The 15232-nt window shown below is 35.9% G+C and overlaps 1 protein-coding gene across 1 annotated transcript in view; it reads left to right on the top strand.

The window, feature by feature from the left end:
* The window catches only part of CFAP47 (cilia and flagella associated protein 47), a 277322-nt gene that overhangs the window by 24396 nt on the left and 237694 nt on the right, over positions 1 to 15232 (top strand). Inside the window, exons 18-22 of the mRNA XM_039380204.1 lie at positions 1263 to 1394; positions 2592 to 2669; positions 3199 to 3343; positions 4856 to 4950; positions 12521 to 12674. Coding sequence (XP_039236138.1) covers positions 1263 to 1394; positions 2592 to 2669; positions 3199 to 3343; positions 4856 to 4950; positions 12521 to 12674 — 604 coding nt within the window. The remainder of the gene's footprint in view (positions 1 to 1262; positions 1395 to 2591; positions 2670 to 3198; positions 3344 to 4855; positions 4951 to 12520; positions 12675 to 15232) is intronic.

Here is a 15232-nt window from a genome sequence, read left to right as displayed (position 1 = left end):
TATTAAATATGCACCTACTTAAGTTTTTGTCTGGTTTTCTGAAGAAACAAGATGTATGTGAACAGGAATTCTGTCCCTCTGTGAAATGTGAGGGACCAACAGACGATTCTGGCAGCTTCATGAGAACCAATAGTGAGAGTGGAACCCCATACTGGTGTACTGGTGGAAAGACAGTTACAGCCTGGATGTTTCCAGATGTTGAGACACAGAGCAAACTGGCTGGTCACCCTATCCACGCTGCCTGCCCAGTCAGTGCATCCCAGACCAGTCACAGCACATGATTACTTTGCTAGGCTAATATCTGAGAGGAAGATGGGTTGTGTGATGAATTGGATGTGGGATGAGATGGATGCCAGAATGGGTAAAGACATGATACAGAACTAATAGGAAACTTAACCTCATTAATTCTCCTGATCACAGGATAATTGCTGTATTTATTTTGTGAAGCAAAATAATTTTTATTGAAATCCTAAGAGTTTTTGTTTCTTCATTATAATGATACTAAGAAACATTTTATTTTGATTCGTACCATATTTTTCTCTTTAGCACCTGAGCGTCAAATAACAAGTATTATTACTACACTCTTGGAGGATGGGCCTGAAAGAATAAAATCAGCATAGCCAGTAAGGCAAAAAAACATACCCAGGCTTTTTAGCCTCCACAATTATTCTTAAGCCAAGAGATGCCTGGTTGGTCTTGATCATTATCACTTTTCAAAGCTATACTTTAAAAAGTTGTCTGTTTGGAGTGCATTAGAAGAGAACAAATTCTATTTTGTCTTTACTAACTGTGGGTAAACTGAATATTTACTTCTCATTACTGAGCTGTAGAGTATTGGGTTTCTGTGTCCTATCTTTTTACTGTGAATGTCAAAAAAGAAGTGATGAATTTATTTGTCACTGAAAAAAAATTATGTAGAATGTTTTGAAGACTTGCTGGATAGCAAGTGTTAATTTTAATAGCTTAATGAAAACAACCTGAAAACAACCTGAAAACCTGAATGATAAGTTTCCAGTTGGTGGGCAAAGAGTAATTCATAGTAGAAACTGAGAGTCATCTTTAGAAATCTGCTATTTTCTTTTGTTAACCTGCATTTTTCCCCAAACTTCTAAGTCCAAATTAGCATTATATGCTATGAAGGTTCTCCTTGTAAGAATATAAAATCTTTAAGATGGATATATTGGTATAAATAAAACAACACCCACCAAACCAAACAAACCCGAACACCTTTTTCAGTCCGTTTGCTGTTTGTGTTTGTGAAGGTTCGTGATCCAAACCCGCTGCCTGGAATGACCATCACCCCCTCACAAGGAGTGCTGCCTGTGGGGGGCACAGCTGATCTCAAAATCTCCTTCACTCCGAATGCAAACATGACTTTTGATAAGAATGTGGAGGTACTCAAAACTGGAAGGACTTTGTCTTTTGATTGTTAAGCTGTATGTTCATGTATGTACATTTTTACGTATCTTGTGGATTTTATCTCCAGTGTTCTAACACTTTTCAAGGTATTCTTGCAGCAGATGATAACTGCTATAACCTATTCTGTTGTTTTGTCTCAGTCCTGCTAAGAAATATCAGAACAGCCTCTCAGTTTGAGCTGATTCATACTATACTACTGACAAGCTGTTGAAGCTGACATGTGATTGTCCTTAGGAAATAATATAGACATATTGCAGTTTTTGTAATTCATAGAGGGGAAGGATTGGAATACTCCAGTGTCTTTCATTTCTTTACTTCTTTTTGTGGTCTTTTCAGAGATGGATCTTCTAGTAGTTTTGATTTGATAATAGGCATACAATAAGCATTTAATCATATTTTGTTTTCTATGTACCTACTTCCTGAGTTTGTCCTTGTTCAGATAAGTGAGGTTGGGAAAAAGGATGCTATCAAGGGCTTGAGCTTTGTTACTTTTTCTGACACTGATCTTGGATTCTCCATCTTCTGTGCCTGCATATATTATGCTTGTTAAACCTAATATCCATTTATTTTTTTCAAATTTTACAACAGATCTAGCATTCCTCAGAACAATTGTATGTACTTGCTACCAGCACCTCTGTCAAGCAGTTGTGTCATAGTATACTTTCCACTCCTCACAGCTGCTGGATACAGCTTTCTCCTATTGGAAAAAACATGCTCATTCTAGTAATACAGCCTCCTGCAACATTATTTTTATCTGCAGAAGCAGGGAGGACTAGTCTTTCTTAAAACTTTGGGTTGGTTTTTTTAGTTTGTTTGTCTGGTTTTGTGTTTTCAATTGACAACCAAATCTATCCCTGATGTGGAATGCCACAAAGATATGATTTGAAGCCACATAACACTGGAATCTGTTAATATATGTTCTAGAAAACAAAGGCATGTTTTTTACCTCCTCATATTTCCATAGCAGAAACGCATTATATTATAAAAGCAGAGTTATTTTCATATTTTCATTACAATTTATACTGAATGTCTCTCTCCACTCTGTATCTGTGGGGGTAGGGTTGCTTTGGTTTTTTGTGTTAAACTTTTTTTCATGTAATTGTGAAAGATTTGGTGAGATAGTTCTGTTAAAATGACCTTGCCAGCAGTCTCACTGTTGTCCATTCTCTTAGGTAGAAGTGCGAAGTGCAGGAGCACAAGTGCTTAGGGTTAGTGGATTTGTAGAGGTCGCTGAAATAAGCATGAGTGTGGTAAGTATGAGGAAATTGTAGCAATTGGTAAGATTGATTAAGTGTTTTGCTTTATCTAAGTGTCAAAGTGGCTCCTCCCTACTTCATATTTGTCATTTTTTCCTATACTAACTTCCCGAGAGAATCATCAAGGAGAACTTAGGAAGAGATATTACAAACCAAATGTACATATAACAGTTGCACTAAATGATAGCTGACAGCTTTAGCTTTTGAACTTGTTAAAAGGGAGAGGTTTTCTTAAGCTAGTTATAGCAAAGAGTGAAATAAAGGAAAAAATATTCCATTGATCTGTTTACTGAATGATGAAAACTTTCCTGATGGTGTAACTGAACTTAATATTGAATTCTAAACTCTTGTGCTTTGTGTCCTGGAAAGATTTTAATGATATGGGTTATGCAAGACTATTGATTAACCAATACTGTTATTGTGTAATAAATTGTGGATCTTGCACAGTTATATTTTTTCACATTATGTTCAGTTATAAACTTGACTTCACAGTGGTTTGACCCATTTTTCTTTAAACTTACAGGAGCGAGTGGACTTCGGTGGCGTTTATGTTGGCGCTACAAGTTCAATTCCATTTTTGCTGCAGAACAAAGGACAATCACGTACCAGAGTGGAGTTTGATTTTTCTAAGAATAAGGATTTTAAACTGGATGCTAATGACCATTCAGGTATTTGCCTTTGCTGTATCAGATTTTTTGTTAAATAAAGAATGGGTAATACTAAGGGAAAATCTGTCAGGCTATTTCTGGTAGATAAATTTTCTCAGATGAGAAAACCTAAAGCAATTATTTTAAATGTGTTGCTTAATATAAATTAAGAGGAGACATTTTGGTTTGCCTGCAAAATGACATTTGCCAAAAATAAGTATTTGCAAAATGTCAGGTTGCCTGTAGGTTTTTTCCCCCTTTTTTTCTGCTATAGTTGCTAACGTATAACAAATAAAAAAGTTTGAGTACCCTCTCACCAGTTAAAATAATAAAAAAAAAAGAAAATCCAAACAAACAAAGCCAAACAACTATATTCATTTCCTATTCATGGACTCATGCCCACTGTTTTGACAATGTTTACCCTTCAATTAATTCACCATCAGTATAAGTCCAGACTTTTCTTTTTCCTGAAGGCACAGGGTGTCTGCAGGTTAATCACAGGACCTCTGTTCTACACAATGCCCGACTCAGAATGACATTGGGCCAATATGTGGAATGTTATTGCTATTCTTTTTTTCTTGGTAGAACTAGTGCAGATTCTTATCTTTTACTTGTTGTTCCACAACCCTTTCCTACTTCAGTCATGGCATCTCCTTTGCTGTTCCAACATCATTATTCACAAGAGAATTTTGCAGCTTGAGCCTGCAAACTCAGGAAATAAGGGCTCTGCAAGACAGTATTATAAAATATAGTTGTATCTTTATGTTGAACTATATGTGGATGATGACAAAAAATGATCTGACAAGGAGAGCGAGATTTTCTTATCATGTGGTGCATTTAAAAGGGAAGGGAAGGTGAGGGCTCTTTGTCAGTCACCTTAATTTGGAAAAGAGCTGTAGGACTTTGTACAACAGGCAAGTAACCAGCATGGGAAGAGGCTCGTTGCACATGATTTCTTTATCAGAGTTTGTGTTTGAAATGGAACGGCGAATACTGATCCAGGTGTTCCTGGATGAATACTGGTCTGGAAGGAATGTTATGTTCTTTGTTGGAAACCCGTGCTTCTGCCAGTGTCTTCAAATAGGACATGAAAATCTGAAAAATGAAGCAAGCCTTATTGGTAAACCTCTGTGTTGTAGATTATGCCTAAAAGTCATTTTAAAAAAACAGTGTCAGCCAACTATTTTTCTCCCTGTAGTATTAGTTTTCATTATATAATTAACTATTTTTGCCTTACACTTTTTTATTCAAAGGTAAATGACACTGTTTTGGTTTTGACTTTTATTTCCTCTCAAATATTGTGTTCTCCCAAGTCAGTAACTTCAGTCAAAGTTGCTGGTGATTGATACTTCTCAAAATTACCTCCAGAATCCTTATGAGATACTATATTCCTTTGTAACTTTGTGAGAAATGTTTACCATACAAATATGTAGATACTTTATGTTGGAAATCACTTCGAAGTACTGCAACTATTGCAAAGTTGATATTTCATGCACTAACATCTGTAATTTGATTCTGAATTTTGTTTGGCAGTGATTGAGTGCTGTTCTTCAAAGCCTTGTTTGTATTCAGTTAACTTAAAGGAGGAGTCTGCTTTGGAATGCTTCTTGACCTTTGTGCCAAAAGAGGTAGGTTTATGGGACAGTGGTGGTCATGTTAATTAAAGTCATGCTCTGTGATATTTCTGTGGTGGGGGAATAGAGACTTTAGATGCCCATTTTAGTGTGTGCAATAGTTTTATAATTAGTAACCCAGTTCTTAAGATAAATAACCTCTATATAATTTAAATGTTTTACATACGCAAAGAATATACACTTTATCAGTGACTTAAAAATGGTGTAATTTTATACTGAAATGTCTTACCACACATTCATTAAATCATTCAACAGACCTGCAGCCATTTTCTTTTGTGTAGCTGTTCGGGCTTTAACTCTTAGATGACCAAGGGGCTGCAAAAGTAGAGGAGTTTTACATGTCATAAAGATTGGCAAAGTTGCTTTCTGATGCTTTAGAGATGGAGAGTTTTAGGTTTCCACATATTTGGAGAACAACAAACTGAAAGAAAACTTAATCTTTAATATCATGAATGAGAACAAGCAACTGGGACTCACTTCTATAGCATATAAACCTGTTGCATTATCTGCATTTTTACCTTAGAAAAAGAATGTCAGAGATAACACACCTTGAAAGGGTCAACAGTATTCTATTTTAACCCCCTCCCCTTCCCATCACGTTCCCCATCTTCCCAGCACTTCAGTACAGAGGAAATTCCTTCGTTCAAAGCATCATTCAAATAATATTTGTGTATTATAAATGGTGTCTGGTAACACTGTGATTTTCTTCTGTGTACACATGGAAGCTATTGTGAATAACTGATGGGGTGAGTTTATAGCACATACACTACTCTGAAATGATTTTTGCTGACAGAACATGAGTCAATAGATTCATAAAAAATTCCTTCTGTAGTATAGCAGGCCTTGAGGTTAAGGGAGAAGCAGCAGTTGTCGTATCTTTAAGTATCTTAACAGTTCTGATGCAACACTCATAAGCAAGATAGTCAGAATTAAACTAGATACAGTGTCAGGAAGTATGTAATTGTTTGCAAAATGGTACGTACAGAATATTATCAATGACCTATAGTCAAGCTGGAAAGAAACTCAGCAAGGGAAAATGCTGACATTTTCATTTAAATAGGAAGGGTCAATAATAGAAATGCAAGAGTAGATGATAATGTTGGAGTAATTTTCCTGGGGCACCTTATACCTCATAGCCAACTACTAAGTGTTGCTGTAGGTAAATGTCTTTATTTCAGTTTTCCCTTCTCTTCACCTGCTCACAGTCTTTCTGTCTCCCTTTGCCCCTGGGGCTGGGTAAGCTGGGTGCCACCAGGGCTTCCCTTCTGCTTCCAGTGTATTATTGCCTGCCTGTCAGGGGGCAGTTTCTTGCAAGGCAAGACATGCCCAAGGACATTTAGAGCTCACAGCCCACTGGTACTTACAAATGAGCATCACTGAGTTAGTGCAGCACTGTGGTAGCTGGCAGCAACAGCACTGACTAGTGTTAAATGAAGTGGCCCAGTATGAGGTGACTATAGGAAGCATCTGGAAGTGCATGTATCCCCCAGGATGCTGTAGCTTTTCCTTTACTTAACTTCTGCAAAGCAGAATACTAATAAAAAGCATAGTTCTGTTAAGAAAGCGGTCCAGGTATCAGCATCTCTTATTGTGATCAGAAACTGTCAGAAGTTACTGATTCTTAAAACATTCCCCTTTGGATCTCAGTTCTTAAAACATTCCCCTTTGGATCTCAGTTCTTTACTGTTCTACCTCATCTACCTCATCTCCTTTTCTCACCAGATTTCTTCCTTCTCTTTCCTGACTTTCCAGTCTTGAAAAAAAAACTCTAATCTCTATTTTGAGCTTCCCCTATTCAGATTTCACGGTTCCAAGTGCTATTTCCTGCCTCTGCACTTGAACAGCTGTTTCTCTGATCTCATCACTTTTTTTTTAACAACCACTCTTACCCAGCTTACCTCCCAGCTGCTACAAACCTTCTGTATCCCATCAGGTTGCATTCTTTTCTGTCTGCCTTCTGGTTTTACTAAAACTTCCTGCTGTTGTAGTCATTACTGACAACTATACCCTATAAACCAACAAAACCCCACTATACTGATGTTACTGATAAGAAAGTAGAGACATGAATTTAGGAAAAGTTAGAAAAAAAATAACTCAGAAGCTTTGCTAAAAAAAAAAAATCAAAACCCCATGAAATTATTTTAGTGTAGTTTAAAAATTTATTAAAATGACTTGAATTATTGATGTAAGGTTTTAAGTAATTTAGTCTTGAATGCAATCTTGAATTCTCCTGCTAAAAATCAACTAGGCAGTAGCTTTTATTCAAAACTCAAAAACCTTCAGATCAACAAATGAAGTTAATATAAAGGAACTCTGAATAGCTCCTGCAGTTCTCACTAAAATGGACAATGTACAAATACATGTGAAATCCAAAGATGCTCTTAGAGATGAAGTGTCTTGGCATGCTTAAAAAATAGATCTTAAAAAATTCTGAGACAATTTCTTCAGTATTCTAAGTGTTAAATGGAGTCAATGCATTATAGATGAGGCTGGGATGCTACTCAGACACAGCATGGCTGTGCCTTCCTGTTATTCCAGTGTCTCAGAAGGTGTTGGAGGTGACAGGGCTCTCTGCCTCAGTGGTGAGAGTTTAACCTTGGTGTTTGTTGGCTGTGAAAGTCAGAGCTGTCAACGAAAGCAGGATACAAAATAAATATATTAATAGATAAGCTAACCAATACTTCTGAATATCCTATTTATATGCAGGTTGTGTGCTTCTTTCTTCTCTGTTCTGATATAACTTTATTTGAGAGACACTTCAGTTATGTTTTAATTTTTTTTTTCACTGAAGTATTAGGAGGTTCAGCCACCTGAACATGTGATTGGCTACACTGGGTTCTCATTTCAGAGTACAAAAAACCCCAAACAAACCAAACAAAAAATACCAACAACCCACGACTATCTGGCCAAAGATCTGTTGTAGCTTCCTCCTCCCTATCCAGATCCAGAGCTAAACATCATGACTAATCATATTATTTATTGACGGATTTCTGTCAGTGACTACTTTGGAACTAAATTTTAAATCATACTGTCCATAAAGCATGGAAACTTGGCTTTTCTGACCATGGTTCTCCTGCAAGTTACCTGCCCAGGTAGCATTGGGGAGCACCTCATTCCTTTAGTTTTGTGTGAGGGAAGCAGACAGCACGTGGTCACTTTAAAGACTGGCTTATCTTTGTTCCTCAAGTGCTGCTGTGCTTCTCCAGGCAGGATGATCCCCCTGCAGCAGTGTCCTGCATGGTCTGCTAAGGAAAGCAAAGTGCAGGAGTGTACTGCTTCAAAATGACTTTTGTTTTTTATTTTATTTTTATTTTTTTAAACTCTGCTGGAAAATAACAAATTCCAACATCTTGGAAAAAAGACAAAATGCACAGCTGTGTAATAATGAAGCCTATGAGGGCCTTTGATTGAGATAAATAGAGCAAGTCACACCTGTCAGAGCTTATTGCCTAAGCTTGTGCTGGAGAAGTGACAGGTGTTTTGGTGGGGTGTTTTTGTCCTTTTAAATGACTTTTTTTTTTTTCTTAATGAAAGAACAGATTTGTGGTATAAGAAATGAATTCTATGGAAAATCTGCAGCTGTGGAATTACAGGGTATTGCCGGTGCGTCATCTTTGACCATATACAAGGGGAAGATTTAGTTTTATTTCAGGGTTTTGAGTGATGACTTTGAACATCAGTTACATTTTTCATTGTGGAAGCTGCTTATCTCTGATATAAACCTGGGGAACTTAGGCTGCATGAAAGATTTCAGTATGGTTTAAGGAAAAGCTGATGTTAAATCTGAGGGAAGGCTGGGAATGTATATTGGATTCAGTTGCAGGACATAAATCTTTGGTTTTGCAATTAGGTTTAAATTTGAATGAAACCGATTTTTTCTAATGTATGTTACATTTTCTCTCCTTATATCACTGCTGAATTTGTATGTTGTTAGTGGTATAAATAAATAAACTTTAGAGTCAACCTTTACACAAATGCTTCAAGATCTTTGAACAATCTGCATGTTATTATATGATAAATACAAAAGTATTATCCTTTACAGATGTTTTAATTTGATTTTAAGTAATAAATTAGCTTACTGATTTACTTGCAATTTCCTGTGAAGTTGTACTGTAAAAGAAAGTACTGTAATTTTAAGGGGATGTCATATATTAAGTATATAAATCCTGGATTTGACAGCAATTTCTTTTTTCAACCTTGAGAATATATGCTCTATTGGAATTATGGTTAGAAAGTTGTATTTTAGGCCTTATGCATACATTATTGCACTAGAGTACTTAGTAAAGACAAAAATTAGGTAACCGCTTTGGAAGTGTTTTCTGAAAATAACCTCATTGTTTTTTCTACCCTCAGCTTGACATCTGTGCTTGAGTTTATTTATTTTTTATCCATGAATTTTATACAAAATACTGTTTTGCTTGTCATGTTTTCTGGGGTTGTGTTCCCCCCTTTTGTTTCTTTCCTTATACCAAGTATTTAGGATTGAGACAGGAAGCCATTCAGCCATGTTTATTCTCCAGTGTTGGGCTTAGAGCTACCACACTCTTGGTATCAAACCTATATCATAAATTCAAATATATTTTGGAAGCAGAACTTTCCTGATCACATAGATTCCTTGAAATCAATAAGTTTTATTTGGTTAGTAATTCTAGCAAAAAAATTTGAAGGTATTTTAAAGTACCATCTAAATAAAACTTTTACAGGAACATGAGTTTATTTAAAGAATTGTAACTTCTGGTGGCAGCCTAATCAATCATCCTTTTTCTGGCATCCTTTGGAGATGTTCTATGTGAACATGTAGCAAACGACTCCTTTGTCTCACGTGACTGGTCTTTCTTAAGTTTCTAGCAAACTTTGAAGGTATAAAGTACCATCTAAATAAAACTTTTACAGGAACATGAGTTTATTTAAAGAATTGTAACTTCTGGTGGCAGCCTAATCAATCATCCTTTTTCTGGCATCCTTTGGAGATGTTCTATGTGAACATGTAGCAAACGGCTCCTTTGTCTCACGTGACTGGTCTTTCTAAAGTTTCTTTTGAAGTATTTTAGTTGCTAAGACTACCACTTTGTAGATGATGCCTCCTTTCCAAACAACATGCATAATTAGTGTACATCAGGACAGGAAAAACGTCTCTTATAATGACAAACAAACATGAGTGTTTGTGAAAGAACTCTCCCTAGGCTGCTTGCTTCCTGCCCCTCCTGTATTCTCTGGTGTATGAAGTTAAATGCAGCTTCAGGAAAATATCCCAATAGATAAGTAACTATAAAGTATTTATAGATTATCTAAAAAGCAAGTGCAAATCCGGTAATAGTCTAAGGATTTATTATTTTAAATGTAATTAGTTTTTTAATTATATAATCTTATAAAAGAATTTTCTGTTATGATGTTGGAGAAATGAAAAATGAATCATAAATGAAAAAGAAACATAATGATTCTACTTGCAAAGTGAAGTCCTAATAATTGAAATTAATTTTTAATTCTGTTTCAGCAATGTGTGTATGTGTACGAATTACAGTATTATTTCTGGTTATATAGTTTTTAAAGGATTTTTCATTTGTAATATAGGTTAGCTAATGTGCAGCTAATTACGCAAAGATATGTGTGAATAAAATAAAAGCTATGATTTGTTCTCAATTATGTAAATACATTTCTATGAGCTGTATTGCCTCTGAGTTTGCACCATTGGACTTCATAGCCAGTGTAGGTTTTCAGTGAACATCAGGCTCTACGTGTAGTGAATTGAGGGTCTTGCACATACTTTCTTTTGTTTGCCAATTCCTGCCAAATAAAGAACTTGTTGCATAGTAAGACTAAACCAAATTTTCCTTATAGTTGGGATGAAAAGCAAGTTTTGAATAGCTGCTTTGAGAGAGGGACAAAAGGATTCCACCTTCTGTTGTCTGACCTGACCATACCAGCGCTGATGAAGAGCTATTGCAGTTCTAGACTGCACTCTTTTGCATAGCCAGTGCTGCCGTAATATCTGTTGCAGACTAAGCCTCTTAATCTCACCAAACTTTAAAAATTCAGTGTAATTACAAGAACATATTTTGAAGGTGTAACTTGATGGAGATACTAATAATAGAAGAGTAAATCAAATCAGGAGATTTTTACTCAATCTTGATTTATGACATATCTTGAGCATTAGTTACTAAGAAATCTTAAATGGCATCCCCCATGTTAACTTTGAAAAGCCAATTCTATGTTATTAAGTCTAATCATTATCAGATTTGAAGTATCAATATAAACCAAGAGACTGTGGCTGCAAAAACTTGCCCTCATCCTATGCCTTCCTTTAGCTAAGCACAGATAGACAAAATGTTCCACAAGGCTCAGCACACATCTCGCTCACCAGGAGTGAGTAATTGTGTGTTACAAACCCTGCTGGAACTCCACACACTCTAAGTGCTGTGTGCTTGCTTCTCACTATCTAAGCTCTGTGTTGATTCTGTTACAGATGGATATGTGCCTCATGTCCTGGCTTAGGACAGTTTTGTTTTTCTTTCCTATCATTTATGAATTCTACTTGCTACCACAGCTGTGAAAGTGAAGAGTGATACACTATTTTCTGCAGTTTTTGAAAGCTTTTAAACAATTCACTAATTCTTTATACAGCTGGTTTTACTGCATATTTTTAAGCAACATGAAGATTTTATAGACCTGAGTCCTTTCTGGAGATTTTAGTAGCCTTCAAGGTGAAAACAGAATTTGAAGGACTCTTAACAGTGGTTTCAGTGCAGAAGTTTTGGTTTTTTTCTTCTGTTACCTTTGTTATGGTTGTCTGTACCTTTTGTCTGGAGCACATATTACTTTAGTGCATTGATCCTTGGAAAGACAGAGCAAGAGGCAAGAAATGGTTCTTTGAAAGGGCATTGTGAAATAAATTTGGCCTTTTGGAAGCACTGTCTGTCAAAATAGAGGATTCTGTACAAAACAAGTTCTAAACCCCGCTTACTTGAGGATGGGATTGCACAGATAAAATGAGGATCAAAATCGCTGGAATTTACACACCTAGAATTCAGTGGCATTTAATGACAAAGGTTTTAAGACTACTTTTTTTACCCCCCAGTTTCTCAGTTTTAACTCATGCTCCGCCTTGATCTCAGAGCCCATTTTGTTTATGCTGGGTATACCATAATGGTTGACCTTTTATCTTCCTTCTTTGAGAAAGGCTTCCATAGCTTATGTAGCTTTGTTTTCCCTCCTCTTTGCTCAAGCTTCTGCACTGGGGCCACTGCTCCAATCTTTTTTCACTCAGGTGAGTGACTGGAGTGGAACACAACACTGTGATTTACCAGAAGCTTTGTCTGTAGTTTTGCTCATAACCCTGATACTTTTGGTCATACAGTTTACTCCTCAGGATGGGGGAAAAAAATGCCTGGGTCCTGCTTGCTTAGAGGGTTGATTCTCAGTGCTAATAAATGATCATCCTATTAATATCACGATCAGGTCCTAAATTAATTTCTATAATTCTGCTGAAAGAGTAAACCACTCATGGTTCAAGAAGTACCTATATTTTCTTTGGGAATGTGACCACAATGATATTTTTTTCCTTTAGGTGGCAGCATATCACTTCACTCTTCCAGTTACTACTCCTCAGGCTGACTCTACACTTACAACTTTGGTTGTATCTGTGAGTAACATCCTTCCTCCTCAGCCCCCTGCAGCGAAACTCCCTGTGGCTCCTCCATGCTGTATAATTAAGGCAATTGGTAGGTAAACTGGTGGCTTAAAGAGCTGGTGGATACATATATTTGTAGAGATATCTTTGCTTGTATTCTAATTGCAGAGAATTGCTACTTAATTGGAATTTGGTGGATAATTGTATAATTTATACGTTTCTTGGAAACTTGCAAAATTTTCAAATTTTGACTTTTATTTTTACATACATGTAAAGCTGAACTTTCTATGCATAATTATGACACACTGAGAAAATATTTTTACATAGCCATTTACCTTTTGTAGAAATTAGTTTACCAAAACTCATTTTTGTGTCTACTCCTGCATTAGTATTTCTAGACTTCATCGTGCAAATCCCAATATTTACAGCAGTTCATCTGAAAAGCGTAGAAAAGTACTATGACAGTCATACTATTTTTCTGTCTTATCCTGTCAAAACCAGGATCTCTAGCTGTATTTGAAACTCCTTTAAAATGCCCCTGAATGGCTCTGATCCCATCTGTCCTGTCAGAGGTTGTTAATGGCCAAAGTTATGGGTCATTTGCCTGCAGCAAGAGATTGATATCTCAAATGATTCTTCGGTGCTTTTCTTAGAAATAATTTGTGGTTCTCTTTATTTTCCTGTCTGATTCTTACAGTCATGTAGACCTATACATTGTGAACATTTGAATACATTGGCTTCCTTCATCTTAGCTTTTAATCTATAGTCACTGTTTATTTGAGACGAGACTTAAGTACCGAGTATCTTCCAGGAATGATGTTTGTGTAATGTTTAAACCTTTTGGGAGCACTGAAGAAGGCTTGGCCAATTAAATGCATAATGTGAGGTAAAAGCAACACCAATTTTATTAGGTTTTATCTATATTTAGGTTCTTTTTTTTGTTGTTTGTAGGGCTTTAACCTAAGTCTTACTTTTGAGACCTTTTAAAGTATCAAAGAACTCTGAGAGACCCGCTTTAGATCCTGTCATAGAAGTAAATTCACATTAAACGTTTCTAAATATATTTAGTTTAGGAACATATAGAGTAAAGGTGAAGGTACATGTGTATATGAGATTACTAGGAAGCACTTCTTTAAGTAAAAATATGAGTCAAAGTGACAAATTTCTAGTGCAAAAGTGATTTATGTAACATGAAGAAAAAAATTTTTTCATTTTCCCTTTTTTTGTGGAATAATGAATAGATACAATCACTAAGGCTCATGAATAACTGACAATCTTATCTAAATTTTATCACAAATTTGTGCTTCTGTGATGTAGAATTTATTCAATGTACCAGTATAGGCCAGCAACAAGTAATAATAGTATAAAAGAGAATATGTAATACTTCCAATTTTAAGAAATACCTGAAAAAATGAAGTGTGACTTCTGTTTAAATTTGAGTATTAGAATTACATTCTTACTGGGAATTTTGATGGTCTGAGAGGAGGGAGAGAAGTCTAAATAAATGTCTTGATCACTCAGTGTTTCAGATAATCATTTGGATGCAGGCAACTAGCCAAATTATTTCAATGTTAAAAAAGAACTTCATAATTTGATTACATTCTGACAACTTAAAAATTGTATCTGTCATTGATTCATTTCAGATTACCACTTTAAGAGCTAGAACTTAGTAAGATGCATCTTGTGAGCTCTAAGTTTTGATTTGACAAATAGGCCTAATTCTTACTGCTAGATGCTTTATGGCACATTTGTTTTCTGCTCTTACAATTGTTATTCCCTGTGACAGTTTTTGTGGTTGACCAGGATTCAGACTGCACAGGACAGTGTGGTTGACACGTAAATCAATAGCTTATATCTGATGTTTGTACTCAAGATTATTCAACCCAGTCTTTTAACTTCAGTGTAGTCAATATGTTTTCAATCCATCATGAATATTTTTTAATTTTTTTTTTTAAAAGCAAAATTTGTAGACTGTTTCAGCACCTGGAAAGGAGGGCAGGTCTCTTACTTAAATACTTGTAAGACTTTTCCCTTGGAGACTGCTTATAGGTATGTAAGAAAGCACTGAAAGAGAAAAAACAAACCAGGACAGAAAACTCGACTGGAAAAGTCTCAAGTCTAATCTCTGTCTGATACAAAGGAAAAGGATGTATTATCAATATTATGGACTCATGTGAGCTGAAATTTGTTTTAATAATCCATCTCAAAATTTTGTTTTGGCTGGGGAGATAATCTCCCTCATAGTGTTTGTCTTGCTGCATTCTCCTTGTACGGGGGTTTTGGTGAGAGTTGAGGACTTTGTGAGTGGCACAGTTGCATATGGGTGGAAGCATTCCAGCAGATTACATTCCTATTTTGAAACAATATTACTTTATAGAGTTTATATGCCTGTGCTCTGGAGAAACACAGATTGTATTGCTGTTTACATAATGTGATATATGCGATTAGGAAATTCTTTGGGTTTTTTAGGGGGAGAAGAGAATTGATCAACACTGGGCATAGAGCAAACTTGCAGATTTTGATAAGAGGATACTGTGTGCTTCCAGTGTTGTTTCCAAGAATCAAAAAGAAGCTATGGGAACATATACCTTTGGGGTTTTTTTAAATTCTCACTTTAAACTCCGTCCTTGGTGACAGTTTCTTTGTTGC

This window comes from Pipra filicauda, unplaced genomic scaffold (assembly GCF_003945595.2).
Source record: "Pipra filicauda isolate LSUMZ 115617 unplaced genomic scaffold, ASM394559v2 scaffold18_size4552066_pilon, whole genome shotgun sequence".
In the NCBI taxonomy this organism is placed as follows: Eukaryota; Metazoa; Chordata; class Aves; order Passeriformes; family Pipridae; genus Pipra; species Pipra filicauda.
Note: the sequence above shows the minus strand (reverse complement) of the source record. Positions and strands in the feature narration are given on the sequence as shown.